This window comes from Myripristis murdjan, chromosome 13, assembly GCF_902150065.1.
Source record: "Myripristis murdjan chromosome 13, fMyrMur1.1, whole genome shotgun sequence".
NCBI lineage: Eukaryota > Metazoa > Chordata > Actinopteri > Holocentriformes > Holocentridae > Myripristis > Myripristis murdjan.
Genome location: NC_043992.1, coordinates 40,313,310 through 40,327,466, shown reverse-complemented (window position 1 = coordinate 40,327,466; position 14,157 = coordinate 40,313,310). Strand labels below are relative to the sequence as shown.

Here is a 14,157-nt window from a genome sequence, read left to right as displayed (position 1 = left end):
CGCTTGTCCCCGACTTCGTTGCTCGTAAGTATCAAACAGTTTGTTTATTTTATATTTTTTTTTTTATGTTTAACTGATGCAGTTTGAATGTAATGTAAAGATGTATGAATTTTGTGTCATCATCCTTAACTTTGTTGTCAACCACACAGGGCGCGGTACCGGTTACCGCCATCGCGTGCGGAGATGGCCAACTTCGGAGCTGACCCAGCGGAGCTTCAAGTTGGTCACTCCAGCTCAGCAGCCAGACCAGAAGGTATTAGTCTTCCCTTTTCAGAAACACAGTGCTGGTTGTAAGACGTCACGGTTCGTGTCTGTGTTCTAAAGCCGTGTCTCTGTCGTTGCAGATGGTGTTCGTCGTGGGAGCCTCCCACCTGCGGCCCATGGTGGATGGGATCGTCGCCATGCCAGAGGGACCTGTCTCCTTTGCTTTTCTGTCTGTTCCAGGTGCGCATGCAGCAGAGCTGAGGAAGGAGGTGTCCCACGCCGCTCTCCCCTGGACCCCGGACGTGGTCTGCGTGATGGCCCCCAGCAACAACCTCACGGCCAGCAGGAACATCGGAGAGGCGTCGCTGGACTTCGGTGCTCTCCTGGCTACAGTCTGCAGCCGCTGGGCGAAGGTGTGTTTAATTTGCAGTTGCTGCTGGCAGTATTTGTTTTGTCCTGTGCTGTCACAGCTAGAGGCTGTGTAAGCTTGTGTTTTCTCATGTGCTTTTTTTAGAAACATAAATGTGATTGTAAATGTTTTTTGTGTGTGTAGGTGTTTGTGCTGGATTTCCCTCCACGCCTGAACATCGAGCCTGGCCTGCAGGAGCTGTTTCGCCAGGAGTTCCGCCGTGTCGCAGCACGCATGGGTACGTCTTAGTTTTGGTCATCTGCACGATTATAACCAATGTATCGTGAGATTAACCTCATATGTTTTACATGAGTTTAATTATTACAGGAATGTATGATGTTTCTCACTTTTGTGGCAGGTCTCCCGTACGTGTCTTTGGCAGAGCACCTCCCTCTGGATCGTTTGGAGCTGTGGAGCCGTGACAGTGTAAGTACAGCATACTTTGTTGTTGTGACATCACACATGGAGGACTTGAAGGTTGCCATTTTCGATACACAAGTTGACTGCAATGTGTTCTGCGTTTGACTGTTTTCCAGGTGCACCTCAGCGACAGCGATGGAACGCCGATCCTCGTCCAGGCCCTGTGGGACGCCGCGGTCCGCCAGCTGGCTCCTCCTCCTCCTCCTCCTCCGCCTTCGGTGCCCCCCCGGACTTCGCCTCGTGCCAGGGTCTCCCCCGTGCTGGTCGTGACGGGACACAGGCCCGCACCCCGTCGCCGCAACCCACTGGAGTGGACCGTAGTCGGACAGGAGGGCAAGGTAATGTGTTTGAGTCATTTTCTGGCTGTACATTTGTGCATCTTTTCTGGTTTTATGTATTACTTTTGTTTATTTAAGAAAAAAAAAAGTGACTAATTTTTTTTTTTTGTGTGTTTTTTTTAAGGCTCGAGCATCTCCGGTGCAAGAGTCTGTCATCCCGTCCAACCCCGTTTGGTTCAGCGGCGACATGTTGGAGGCCATGGAGACGGTTTCTCCTTCTTCAGACGACGACGACACTGCCATTCCACCAGCTGGCCAGGTAAACTGCCTGAAAATTATATCAATGAAGCAACCCTCACCTGCCGATGAGATTATTGCTTTCTCTGAGCTAATTAATGATCAGTCTTGTTCTTCAGATAACTAATGGTTCCCTGTGTGAGTGTGTGTGAATTGTTGATCTGAGTTTTTCCGAGTGCATGCTCTGTCTTATATTGAGCCAGGTCATCCTGGTGCTGGTGGTTGTGTGGCTCAGGTCCCAAGCTGCTCCACTACATCTGGCTCCCCTCGGCATCCTGATTCTTCATCTGCCAACTGTTTTTACATTTTTTTTCTTTCATGTTATACATATAGATCTTTTGTTGTTTTTGTTTTCTGTGCTTACAACATACATTGCATGTCTGGCCGTCCTGGATAAAATTGAATTGAAGACGGCATTTAACAAGGTTTACTTTTCTTCTTTTAGACCTCCCGTGTGAGGCGCTCGCCAAGAGGTGTTGCCACAAGGCGCAGAGGAGGAAAGCGGCAGGTTGGTATATGTTTAGTATGTGAACTATGTGGATTTTTTTCATATATTTTGATACCACGTGCAGAAACCAAATGAATGATTGCATTATTGAAATGAGTCTTGTCACCCCCTTCCAATTTTAGGTGCTGGCAACACCTTCACCTGCCCGTGTGACCGTGTCCGCCTCCGGGCCCAGACCAGCGGTGCAGCAGGTTTGTCTTTGTTTATATGTGAGTTATCATTATGACAGGTAGCAGGGAAATGGTTCTCCTGTATTCTTTAGTAAAACCATGGTTTTGATTGTGTGTGTGTGTGTGTGTGTGTGTGTGTGTGTGTGTATGTGTGTGTTAGGTGGAGGCGACAGTCCAGGAGTCGGCCAGCGTGGTGCCAGGGGTGGTCGTCGGTCGGGAGGAGGTCGCTGCAGCGTTCCCCGCCATCCCGGAGGTGCCGCAGAAGAATTTTGATAACACATGCAGGACCCGAATGAATGAGTGCATTATTTAAATGAAGCTTTTGTCATCCCCCTTTTTTAGGTGCTGGCAAGACCTTCACCTGCCCGTGTGTCCGTGTCCGCCTCCAGGCCCAGACCAGCGGTGCAGCAGGTTTGTCTTTGTTTAAATATAATATGTGAGTTATCATTATGTGAGGTAGCAGGGAAATGGTTCTCTGGTTTTCATATTTAATAAAACCTTGTTATTGATTTTTGTGTCAGGTGGAGGCGACAGCCCAGGAGTCTGCCAGCGCGGTGCCAGGAGTGGTCGTCGATCAGGAGGAGGTCACCGCAGCGTGCCCTGCTGTCCTAGAGGAGCAACAGAAGATCAGCAAAGCTAAGGCTGTTTTTGTTCCTTCTGTTTGTGTTCGTGATGTTCAGTTAGAGTCTAACGCTAATGCTGTGGCAACAGGGTCTAACATAGATAGCAGCAGGATTAGGCTAGCAAAAGTTGTGCGTGGATCATTTCATCAGGGCGATGCGCGATTTGTGTATGGTGGAGTGCAGTGTATGGCTATAGCTTTGGTCAGCTTAGCTAAACACACGGTGAGCAGCGCATTCTCGTGGGACAGGCTGGATCTGGATCGCGCGTTGGTTGAAGGTGATGAGTTGTACACCAGTTTGCGTGACCTCAACATCTTCAGCCATGTGTCTAATCTGCTGTCTGTGCCAGATTTGCCACAGCAGTTGGAATTAGACGGACGGTTGTTTAGGTTCAGTTTTGGTGACACGGTGTTAGGCGAAGTAGGCGTGACCGAAGGTGAATACATCGATTTCGGTGTGTTCATCAGCTTGCGTAATGGACTGGAGAGAATCTTCAGTCAGTACAGCACATGTCTTTTGACACTGTGTGGAAACACCACTGCCATCGTGCGTGAGGGTGGACGGTTCGCTGTGGTCGACAGTCACTCACGCAGTAACACTGGCTTGTTACAGTCCGACGGTACAAGCGTGGTTCTGCATTTCGCCTGTCTTGACGACCTGCACCACTACATCTGTCGTTTGGCTGACAGTCTCCGTTCAAGGGAGAAGCTCTTTGAGCTGTGTGGTGTTACGGTCAGCGGGGGTGCAAGTCCAGCGCGGTCTGGTGTGTCTGTGGAGAGTCTCATCACTGGGATGAGTGCTGCTCCAGCACCAGAGTCTAGTGTGGTTACTGAGGCTGGGAGAAAAAGTGAGGTGTCTGCAGGCGTTTGTGTGCCTGAGTGTGGTGTCAGCATTGCCGCAACTCCGGCACTGTCTGGCATTTCTGTGTTGACTTTCTCCAGCGAGGTGAGCAGCGTTTCAGCGGCAGAACCAACAGTGAGTGATGGCAGAAAGCGTATCATTTCTTCCGACACTTGCATGTCTAAGAAATTCAAGAGCTTCGATGTTAGCGAGGTCAATTTGGATGTGGAGTTTGTTAGCACGGTGAGAAAGGAGGAGCTGGTTTTCCGTCCCCTTAGCATAAATGTCTGTCGAGTGTTGTGTACTAAGTTAAATGTTGACTGCGTGAAGGTTATTAGTCCGGTATCCACACAGGTTGGGTTGTTAGGTGTACCTTGTAGCAAAGAGAGGATAGTGGCTGATGGTAACTGCTTCTTCAGAGCCATCTCTCAGGCTGTGAGTGGTTCTCAGAAGCACCATCGTAGGATTAGGTTAGCTGTGTGTAAAGAATTGGAGAGGAATGCAGAGAGATATCAGAGTATTTTGAGGAGTGAGTACTCCTCTGTGTTAGAGTACATTCAGCAGTCCAGGATGAGACGTGTCGGCAGTTGGGCCACAGAGGTGGAAATCCAGGCGACAGCCGATTGGTTAGGCGTTAGTGTGTTTACGTTCCATGATGGACGTTGGTTGAGGTATAGCTGTAGTAGTCAGCCTTTGTCGGTAGAGTGTCTATACTTAGAGAATGTCAGGGGACAGCATTTTGAGAATGTGGTTTGTGTGTGTGAGCCTGGACTGCAAAGTTGCTACGGGTACTGTAAGGTTAGGGAAGTGACAGGTTACAGCATTAGGTCTAGAATGATGGATGTTGTCAATAATGACAACACAGCGGTTGGGTGTAGTAGTGTAGTAGGTTGTCTTGTAGGTGTAGAGGATTGTGCCGAGGTACTGTCAGGTAGAATGTCAGTGAAGTCTAAGTACTTAAGGCGGAAGCAGAGGATGCAGGAAAAGTTGAATTTGTCACTTAGGGAGAAACGTCAGTTAAGGATTAGGAAGACATATCAAGAAAATGTGGTGTTTAGGGAAAAGGCAAAGTTGTGGAGTGTAGGGAATTATAGTAAGAATTTACCCCACAGAGAGAGGGTTAAAAAGCTGAGTGTTACTAAATACAGAGAAAGCATTGAACACAGGGAGACAGTTAAAGCTAAGATTTTGGACAAATATAGGGGCAGTGTCGAGTATAGGGAGAGAGTAAAGGCCAAGAGTTTGGGTAACTATAGGGACAGCATTGAGCACAGGGAGAGAGTAAAGGCCAGGAGATTGGGCAAATATAGGGACAGCATTGAGCACAGGGAGAGAATAAAGGCTAAGAGTTTGGGCAAATATAGGGACAGCGTTGAGCACAGGGGGAGAGTAAAGGCTAAGAGTTTGGGCAAATATAGGGACAGTGTTGAGCACAGGGAGAGAGTAAAGACTAAGAGTTTGGGCAAATATAGGGACAGCGTTGAGCACAGGGAGAAAGTTATAGAAAGAAGTAAGAGTAGGAGTAAGAGTAAGTATCATGGTAGTGTAGAGCATAAGCAGAAAGTTATTTCTGGTGTGAGGTTGAGCAGGAAGCAGAAGGTGGAGAAGGCAGCAAATTTTGCTTTTGTTATGGATCGGTTTTTGGCAAAGGTCAGAGATGGACCAGATTTTGTGTGCTGTGTTTGTCATAGGTTGTTGTTTAGATTTCAGGTGGTGAGTTGTGCAAGGGAAGTTTATAGGCGAAGTTCAGTTACAGCTGCTATTGCAGATAAGTGTATAGGCGAGCATTATTTGCATAGATGTAATGAGGAGTGTGTTGTGCCGTGTTCTTTGGTTTCATCGCGAGGGGAGCTGTGGATTTGTTTCACGTGTCATGGTAAGCTTAGTGCAGGTGAGATGCCAGCTGAATGCTGGGTTAACAACTTGGAGCTTGATCCCATTCCGTCTGAACTGGGATGTCTGAATAGTTTAGAGCAGCATTTGATAGCGTTGCATATTCCTTTTATGAAAATGTTGGCACTGCCTAAAGGCGGGCAGAATGGAGTACATGGACCAGTGACATGTGTTCCAGCCAACATTGTTCAGACGACGAATGTGTTGCCGCGTTCGAATATGGAAGGGTCTCTGCTTCAGGTTAAGCTGAAGCGGAAACTCACCTATAAAGGATATTACGAGTACCAGTTTGTAGATACGATGCGTGTAAGACAGGCACTAGAGTACTTAAAGAGGACTAATTTTCATTATAGGGATATAGAGTTTAATGAGGAGTGGGTTAATGAGTTTGTTAGGCAGGAAGATAGGGAGAAGGAAGAGGCCGAGTCAGGCAGTGAGGATGAGGCTGAGGTTAGGTCACATCAGGACAGAGGTCAGGTAGCGGAGCAGTGCAAAGTTGTTGATGTTGTAGAGGAATCATCAGACATAACACAGGATGAACTGTTACATGACAGACAACAGCACTGCATGTTTCAGGACACTTGTCTTATGCCTGTTGATATTGGTCAGGAAGCTTTAGATCAGTATTTTAAGGATATTTTGAACATTGCGCCTGCAGAAGGGAATAGTCCGGTAAGAATGCTTTCTGACCACACAAATGAGGCAAAGTGTTTCCCTGTGTTGTTCCCTGCGGGTGATAAGACCTTCCATGACGGTCGGTCTCATCACTTGACGTTGTCGCGTTATCTCAATAACCGGATTATGCATGCCGACGGTCGTTTTGCGCGGAACGTTGAGTACATATTTTTTGCACAGTACATGTCGGAGTTGGACAAGGTTGTGTCCAGTGTTTCTGTGGCATTGCGTAAGGGTAAAGGAGGTCAGAGGCCTCAACGCATTACTGAGGACATGTTAACTGATGCGGACGCCTTGAAGCAGTTGTTGGCGTGTGATGATGGGTTTAGGTTTCTTAAACCCATTAGAGGAACTCCGGCCTTTTGGCAGTCTGTTCAGAAGGACGTGATGGCTTGCGTGCGTCAATTGGGTATTCCGACGTGGTTTTGTTCGTTTTCGTCTGCGGATATGCGCTGGCAGAATCTTCTGACCAGCATCCTGAAACAGGAAGGCAGATCGCAGACGGTAGAGGATTTGGAGTGGGCTGACAGGTGCGAGTTGCTGCGTCGTAATCCGGTCACCGCGGCGAGGATGTTTGACTACAGGTGGCATTGTTTTCTGAAAGAGGTTCTCATGTCTCCCTGTCAACCAATCGGCAAAATTGTCGATTACTTTTATAGGGTAGAATATCAACAAAGAGGCTCACCACATGTACACTGTTTGTTTTGGATCGAGGGTGCTCCCCAAATTGATAGAAACACAGATGAGGAAGTGATAGAATTTATTGACCGGTACGTTACATGTGAGCTACCCTCAGATGATGACACACTATTGGACACAGTGTCATCTGTTCAAACGCATTCCAAACGACATTCAAAGTCGTGTAGAAAACACAAAACGACATGTCGTTTCAATTTCCCAAAACCTGTTTCTGCGCGTACATTCATTTGTAGAATGTTAGAATGCAAGTGCGATAGGAAGAAGACAGCGGAGACCGAACCTGGTTCAGAAAACAGGCCAGTCTGTAAGTGTTTTGAAGATAGAGATAAGATGCCAGAAAACGTTGCGCAGGCTATTCTAACAGCTGTTAAGCTGGCTGTGGACAGTGATGTGCCTCCTGCTAGTGTAGAGGACTTGTTTTGTGCTTTAGGAATAAATCAGGAGATCTTTGAGTTGGCTTATAGGCGTTTAGAGAAGAGGCATAAGGTTGTGTATAGGAGAGGGGTGAACGAGGTTTGGGTTAATCAGTATAGTAAGCAGTTGTTGAAGTGCTGGAACGCTAACATGGACATTAGCTTTGTCACCGACGCCTACGCAGTAGTAATATACATACTATCGTATATTACGAAAGCAGAGAGAGAAATTGGCCTATTATTGACTAATGCCCAAAAAGAAGCCAAAACACAAGGGAATCTCTCTGCTAAAGAAGCCCTGCGGAAGCTGGGCAGTGTATATTTACACAACAGAGATGTTTGTGCGCAGGAGGCGGTGTATAGGCTAACGAACATGCACCTGAAGGAATGTTCCAGGAAGGTTGTGTTTGTGCCGACAGGGAGCAGCATAGTTAGGATGAGTTTGCCCCTTAGTGTTTTGAGGCAGAAGGCGGCCTCCCGTGATCTTGGGGAGGATGAGATGTGGATGACAGGCATAGTGGATAGGTATAAGAATAGGCCTAACAGCGATGTGTTTGCAAACATGTGTATGGCCACCTTTGCATCTGAGTATCGTGTTCTCAGCAAAAATGAAAAGTCTAAGGACAGAATTCAATTGAACAATGATTTGGGATTCATTCTGAGGAGAACACGCACTCAGTTTGCAGTGGTGCGGTACATGCGTTTCAGTTTGGATAGACAGGAAGAGGCACATTTTCAGAGCCTGCTGCAGTTGTTTCTTCCTTATAGAACTGACTCAGACCTCAAACCTGATGGCTTTGAGCTGTTTGAGCAGTTCTATAACGATGGCCAGGTGACGTTTAGCGACGGGTCTGTGCATTCGGTTCGCGATGTCGTCGGCGAGAATAGGGCCAGGTTTGAGGTCAATTGTCCTCACCTTGAGTTAGCTCAGGAGATAGCTGCGCAGAACAACGGGGTAGATGAAGATGTTTGGGGTGAGCTGTGTCCTGAACAGGAAGCGGAACGCCTAGAAGGTTTAGAGGAGCAGAGGCAGCAGCGGGAAGCTGAGATAGCTGAGGAACAGTTAGTTGAAGCGATGGAGAATGTTCCAGATTTGATTGTTGGTGGCAGACAGGTAGCGCAGGTAGAGAGAAACAGGTCCACGTTGTCTAGAAGTGACGGTTTGGCGCTTATTAGGTCTCTGAATGAGACACAGCTTGCTGTTTTTTATAAGGTGAGACAGTGGTGTTTGCAGAAGGTGATGGGTAAAAACCCAGAGCCTCTGCGTGTATTTGTCACAGGTGGCGCAGGAACGGGGAAAAGTCATTTGATTAGGGCTATTGAGTATGAGGCAGGGAGGCTGCTGTCAACACTTTGTGATCAACCAGATGATATCTGTGTTTTGTTAACTGCTCCTACTGGCATAGCTGCATACAATTTGAATGCAGCAACAATTCATCACACATTGAGTATTGGCAAACAGGCTAGTTTACCTTACACCCCTCTGGGTGAAGATAAACTAAACTCTTTGCGAGCTAAATTGAGTCAGGTCCAAATTTTAATCATAGATGAAATCAGTATGGTTGATCACAACGTGTTGGCTTATGTGCATGGTAGGTTGAGGCAGGTGAAGCAGACAGGCGACTTTTCCCCGTTCGGTAATGTTAGTGTGATAGCTGTCGGGGACTTCTATCAGTTGCCTCCTGTTAAAGGGAAGCCTCTGTATAGTAGTCCTGTTGGTGTGGACCTGTGGTGCAATTTCAGCATCGTGGAGCTGAAAAAGATAGTTAGGCAGAAGGATAGTGTTTTTGCTGAGTTGCTTAATAGGTTAAGAGTGCGTTCCAGGGCCACCCCAATGTTAGATAGCGATGTTGAAATGCTGAAGATGCGCGAGACCGGCGAGGTGAGCTCAGCCTTGCATATCTTTGCGACGAATAGGCAAGTAAGTGAGCACAACCTAAATTATCTGTTTGACTGTTGTCCTGATTATGTCACCGTTGAAGCGCAAGACTTCGTGAATAACAGGACAACAGGGAATTTGGAACGGATGCCCGGGCATCACGGCGTTGCGGCGGACACGTCTTTACCGGAGACTCTGTGTTTAGCGAGGAATGCGCGAGTGATGTTGTGTAAGAACGTGGATGTTGCGGACGGCCTGGTCAATGGAGCATGTGGCACAGTTACTCAGTTAGTTTTTGGAGAGGATTCCACGTTTCCTCTCACCGTGTATGTTAGATTTGATGATAAGAATATTGGTTCAGATAGGAGAAAAAAACGTGCACATGCAGCAGTAGAATGCCTGCAGTCTACTGCCATTGATCCAGAGACGGAAAGAGCCACTAAACGCGGCGGTGTGCGTCGTCAGTTTCCTCTGAGGTTAGCGTGGGCTTGCACTGTTCACAAAGTGCAAGGACTCACTGTGGACGAGGCGGTAGTGTCCTTGAAGAGGGTGTTTGCACCGGGGCAGGCATATGTAGCGCTTAGTCGTGTTAGGGCCTTGTCTGGACTGATCATCAGGGATTTTACAGAGAAGGTAATTTACTGCAAGGATGCCATAAAGGAGGCCTTGGATAGCATGCCTCCATTTTTGATTGAACAGCCAAAGCCTTCATTAAATACACACAGTTTCTCTGTGTATTTAATGAACGTTCAAAATTTAAGTCGCCACTTGGTAGATTTGGTGTCTTGCACGCAGCATTTGCAGCTTACCTGTATTGCTGTGACAGAAACGTGGCTCACTGCACAGTCTTCATTAGACGGTGTCCAAATTGAAGGTTACACTTTCAACAACCGTCCTCGAGGCTTGTGTTACAGTAGCAGTAACCCCAAATTGTTAGAGCTAAAGAACCTAGAACATGGTGGAGTTGGTTTGTATAGTGTAGGCAATTTGGACTGTAACATTCTGCAGGTGCCCGATTTGAATCTGGAGTGTTTGGTGTGCCTGTGTAACAAATTCAACATACTGTTGGCAGTAATATATCGTCCACCATGTTATCCAAATTCTTTATTCAAACAAAATCTGGGGAGGTTACTTGATTGGTTACATCCAATCAGTAACACAATTGTAATAATGGGGGATTTCAATGAGAACATTTTAAAAACATCATCAATTTCCAAATTTATGGGTGAAAAAGGTTTTAGTCAGCATGTGACACAAGAGACTACAGAGAAGGGGACACTAATTGATCATGTTTATGTTAAAACAACACGGTATACTGTCGAATGTGCAGTCATGCCCACGTATTTTAGTGATCATGAAGGTGTTTTGTGTAGTTTTACTGTTAAAGATGATCAGAGGTGAGTTGTTGACTTGGAGGAGGTAGAGGGCCTCTTCGAGTCAGACTTGGTTTTAGATGAGGATTAGGTTGTTGTGTTTGGCAAAGGAGGCAAACAATGAATTCACACTACCGATGTAAATTCATTGTTTGATGAGTCAAACGGAGCTACATTGCAGTGTCCCGGTGCAAATGTTAGTGTTGTCGTGTTTGTGTGTTGGCATAGGTCAGGTTTATGTGTGGAAAGAGGAAACTGACTTGTAGTGTGGTGTCTTGTTCATGGTGTGTACATTGGCTACCACTTTGAATGTTGTCTTTTTATAAGTGTAGAGCCTGTCCCACTGTAATTGTATAGTTTGTTATTTATTGTACTTGTTTATAGTATTTATATTGTATTTATTATTGGGTTTTTAGATTATTTATTGTATTTATTTGTAGTATTTATATTGTATTTATTATTGCGATTTTAGATAATGTATTTATTATATGGAATTGATGATCTTGAGATTTTAGAGTAAGCAAATCGTGTGCTTCAGGTGGAATTAGAGAAGGTTTAGTTGTGGTGTGGTGTGTGTCACAGGTGTTAGGAAGTATGGACGTGTTAGTCTCTGTTTGCCACGTGTTAGCTGTTGGTCTATGTTCAAAGATTAAATGTATATCTATCCAATGATTAAATGTGTATCTGTTTAAAGTTTAAATGTATATAGTTCTGCATGTTTGAGTTCATGTCACCTTCATGTGTACTGTCTGTATGCAAGACATTCACTTCCAATACTGAAGTGTTCTGTCTGGCGTGCATGAACTCAGAGCAAATCTGTTGTGGCACAACAAGGCACAGGCTCCCCATTCTGTACGCCTTAGCTGCCAAAACAGGACAGTTAATTTAAAAAAAAAAAAAAAAAATGTTTGCCTCAAAATGTTGTCTTTGTTTCCTCTGAGGGGAGCTTCCTGATTGAAGATGCTACTGTGGTGCAGCGTCCCCAACCTCCCTACCCCCAAGTGATGGTGATGTGGCCTTGTACCAAGTGGGATCGTGGGACAGAGACATTACATGTGGTGTTTTGATGATTACATTCATTTTCAGTAACTGACAAATTTTCAACGAAATTGGATTGAAAAATAAATTATATATTGTTAAGTACAAAATGTCTGTGATATTTTATAAATGAAGGTGGTTTCTATATGGTGTGGAAAAACAACCGTTGGTAGTAATTCGGTAGTAAGTAGTAATAGTAGTCCTGCTTTACTGGTACACAGTATTTTATAACTACGTGAAGGGCTGTATGTATAAATTTTAATTGATAAATACAGTATATTAATGACATGGATGAAGACATAATTTGTAAACATGAGGAAATTATACAACATTGACTTTATTAAGAAGTAAGAGGTGACAAACAGAAACTTCTAATCTATAACTAGTATTCCCTCAGTAACATGTTACCCTTCCTGATGTTGATAGCTTTCTGTAATTTCCTTCTGAATCTTTCAAAGGGACATCTGATTTATTCTTAAGGACTTGTACTGGAAATGTGTAAATGTGATCTAACCCTGCAGCTCACTCAGTTGGGTTTGAAGAAATGATAATGAAAATAACTTAAAGCTTTTAAGATAGATAGATAGATACTTTATTCATCCTGAAGGAAATTCACAGTTTTCAGAAGTATCCACAGTCGAGTACAAGATTAAGTAAATCAAAAATAAAGAATAAGTAAATCAAAAATAAAGAATAAAAGATGACCCTCGAGATCTAAAGATCACCTTTGAAGTGTTTTCATTTTGAAAATGTTGTACTTGACATTTGAGAGTCTGTAGCAGGGGTCACCAACCCAGTCCTCAAGGGCCCCCTGTCCTGCAGGTTTTGGTTTCAGCTCTGCTCTTTCACACCTGATCCATTTAAAGGCTTCATGCTGATTGGTTGAGGCAGATCTACCTGAACAGGGCATGAAGGAAGATGCATGGGCCTTAATTGAGTCAGGTGTGCAAGAGCAGAGGTGAAACCAAAACCTGCGGGACAGGGTGCCCTTGAGGACCGAGTTGGTGTCCCCTGGTCTGTAGCATGATCCATGAAGCCTGGTCAATGGTATGACATCTTCGGCCTTTCAAAAGAAAAGCCCCCAACTCTTTCACAATAAAAGCACCAAAAATACCCTTAAAACTGGCACAAACGGACAACTTGTCTGCACTTCGACAAGTGCGTCCTCCCCGACGTGCACGGGGGGGCGAGGGCCCGTCCAACGCTGCTTGCAGCTTTAATTACGTCTAAATAACCCTTAATTTGCCCCCCTAAACATGCTCCAAAACTCACCAAATTCGGCACACAGGCCAGGTCTGGCGAAAAATTTGATAAAATGGTCAAACAGACCCCCAAGGTGCAAAAATGGGCTCAGTAGCGCCACCTAGGCACACAAAGGCAGCCCCTGCGACCCACAGGAATGTGATAGAAACACCAAACCAACGCCGAAATGTAGGTCTCATCAAGCCCTACAATTCACACGCTGACACCCCCGACCTAAAACCAACAGAAAGTCCGCATTTTGTGTTGCAAAGTCACGTTCTCGCCCAAAATTCAGCCTTTGAACAAAATCTTTCTCCTCCCAGGGCGTAAATGTCAGCGGCTTGAAAATTGCACAGATGACAGAGGACACAGTGCTTAACAAAAGTTCTGAAGGATTTCGTCATTACTCGATTAGTTTGGATTTTATAAGACCTCCAAGTCAGAGTGACCAGAGCCAAAACCTCATTTTTTCCCATGGAGTTTGGTGTGAAGAGGCTGACTTTTGGCACTAATTAAGCCCCTGGAGTCTAAACTAAAAGTCTGACGGCTTTGAAAAGTATGCAGATGGAAAGAGGACAAAAATTCCTACAAAAATATGTAGTTTTGATGTGGATTGGACCAAGTTTGTGGGAGCTGTGAAGAGTTTTCAAACATTTTGGACTCTGGTGTGCTCTGCTCTGCACTCTGCCTGGACATGTGACTCACTCTAGCTGCCTCAGGAATGCGCAATACACACCCATTGTAAGAGCTCAGAGGGAGCAGAAAACACTCTCAAACTAAAACTGCGGTAACTCCAAAACGGTAAAAGACAGCAAAATCATGTAAATGGGAGATTTATAGATCCGAGTCTTGTGACTCGTTAAGCTTTGAAACAAGTCTGTCACTCAAACGGTGACCGAGCTGTGACACCTCAAACAGGGGTGGGTTTTCTGGATTTCTCCATTGGATTGAATGAGGATTTCTCTGTCTGCCTGCATTTTGGTGTGATCATGCCACAGCTGCCAGTACTCAAGTCAGTCACACACTAGGACATGCTAAGGGCGCCATCTGCTGGAGGGGCGCTGCTAGTGGCCAGAGGGGCACCAGCAGCGAATGTACTACCAGTGGGTTTTAGTTGGCGTTGTGTGTGTGTGTGTGTGTGTGTGTGTGTGTGTGTGTGCACGTGTGTGTGTGTGTGCACGTGCGTATGTGTGTGT

The 14,157-nt window shown here is 45.6% G+C and overlaps 1 protein-coding gene and 1 long non-coding RNA gene across 2 annotated transcripts; both read left to right on the top strand.

Moving 5' to 3' along the window:
• Positions 1-409: 409 nt before the first annotated feature.
• Positions 410-1,785, top strand: LOC115370418 (uncharacterized). Its single transcript, XM_030067435.1, has 5 exons — positions 410-617; positions 758-851; positions 972-1,039; positions 1,150-1,371; positions 1,496-1,785. Exons 1-5 carry the CDS (start codon positions 519-521, stop codon positions 1,733-1,735), a joined length of 723 nt encoding a protein of 240 aa, XP_029923295.1. The 5' UTR covers positions 410-518; the 3' UTR covers positions 1,736-1,785.
• A 61-nt stretch (positions 1,786-1,846) lies between these two features.
• On the top strand, positions 1,847-2,529 carry LOC115370419 (uncharacterized). The gene is made up of 3 exons (XR_003929247.1): positions 1,847-2,116; positions 2,239-2,307; positions 2,447-2,529. It is a non-coding gene; the product is annotated as an uncharacterized LOC115370419 (long non-coding RNA).
• The last annotated feature ends 11,628 nt before the right edge of the window (positions 2,530-14,157 follow it).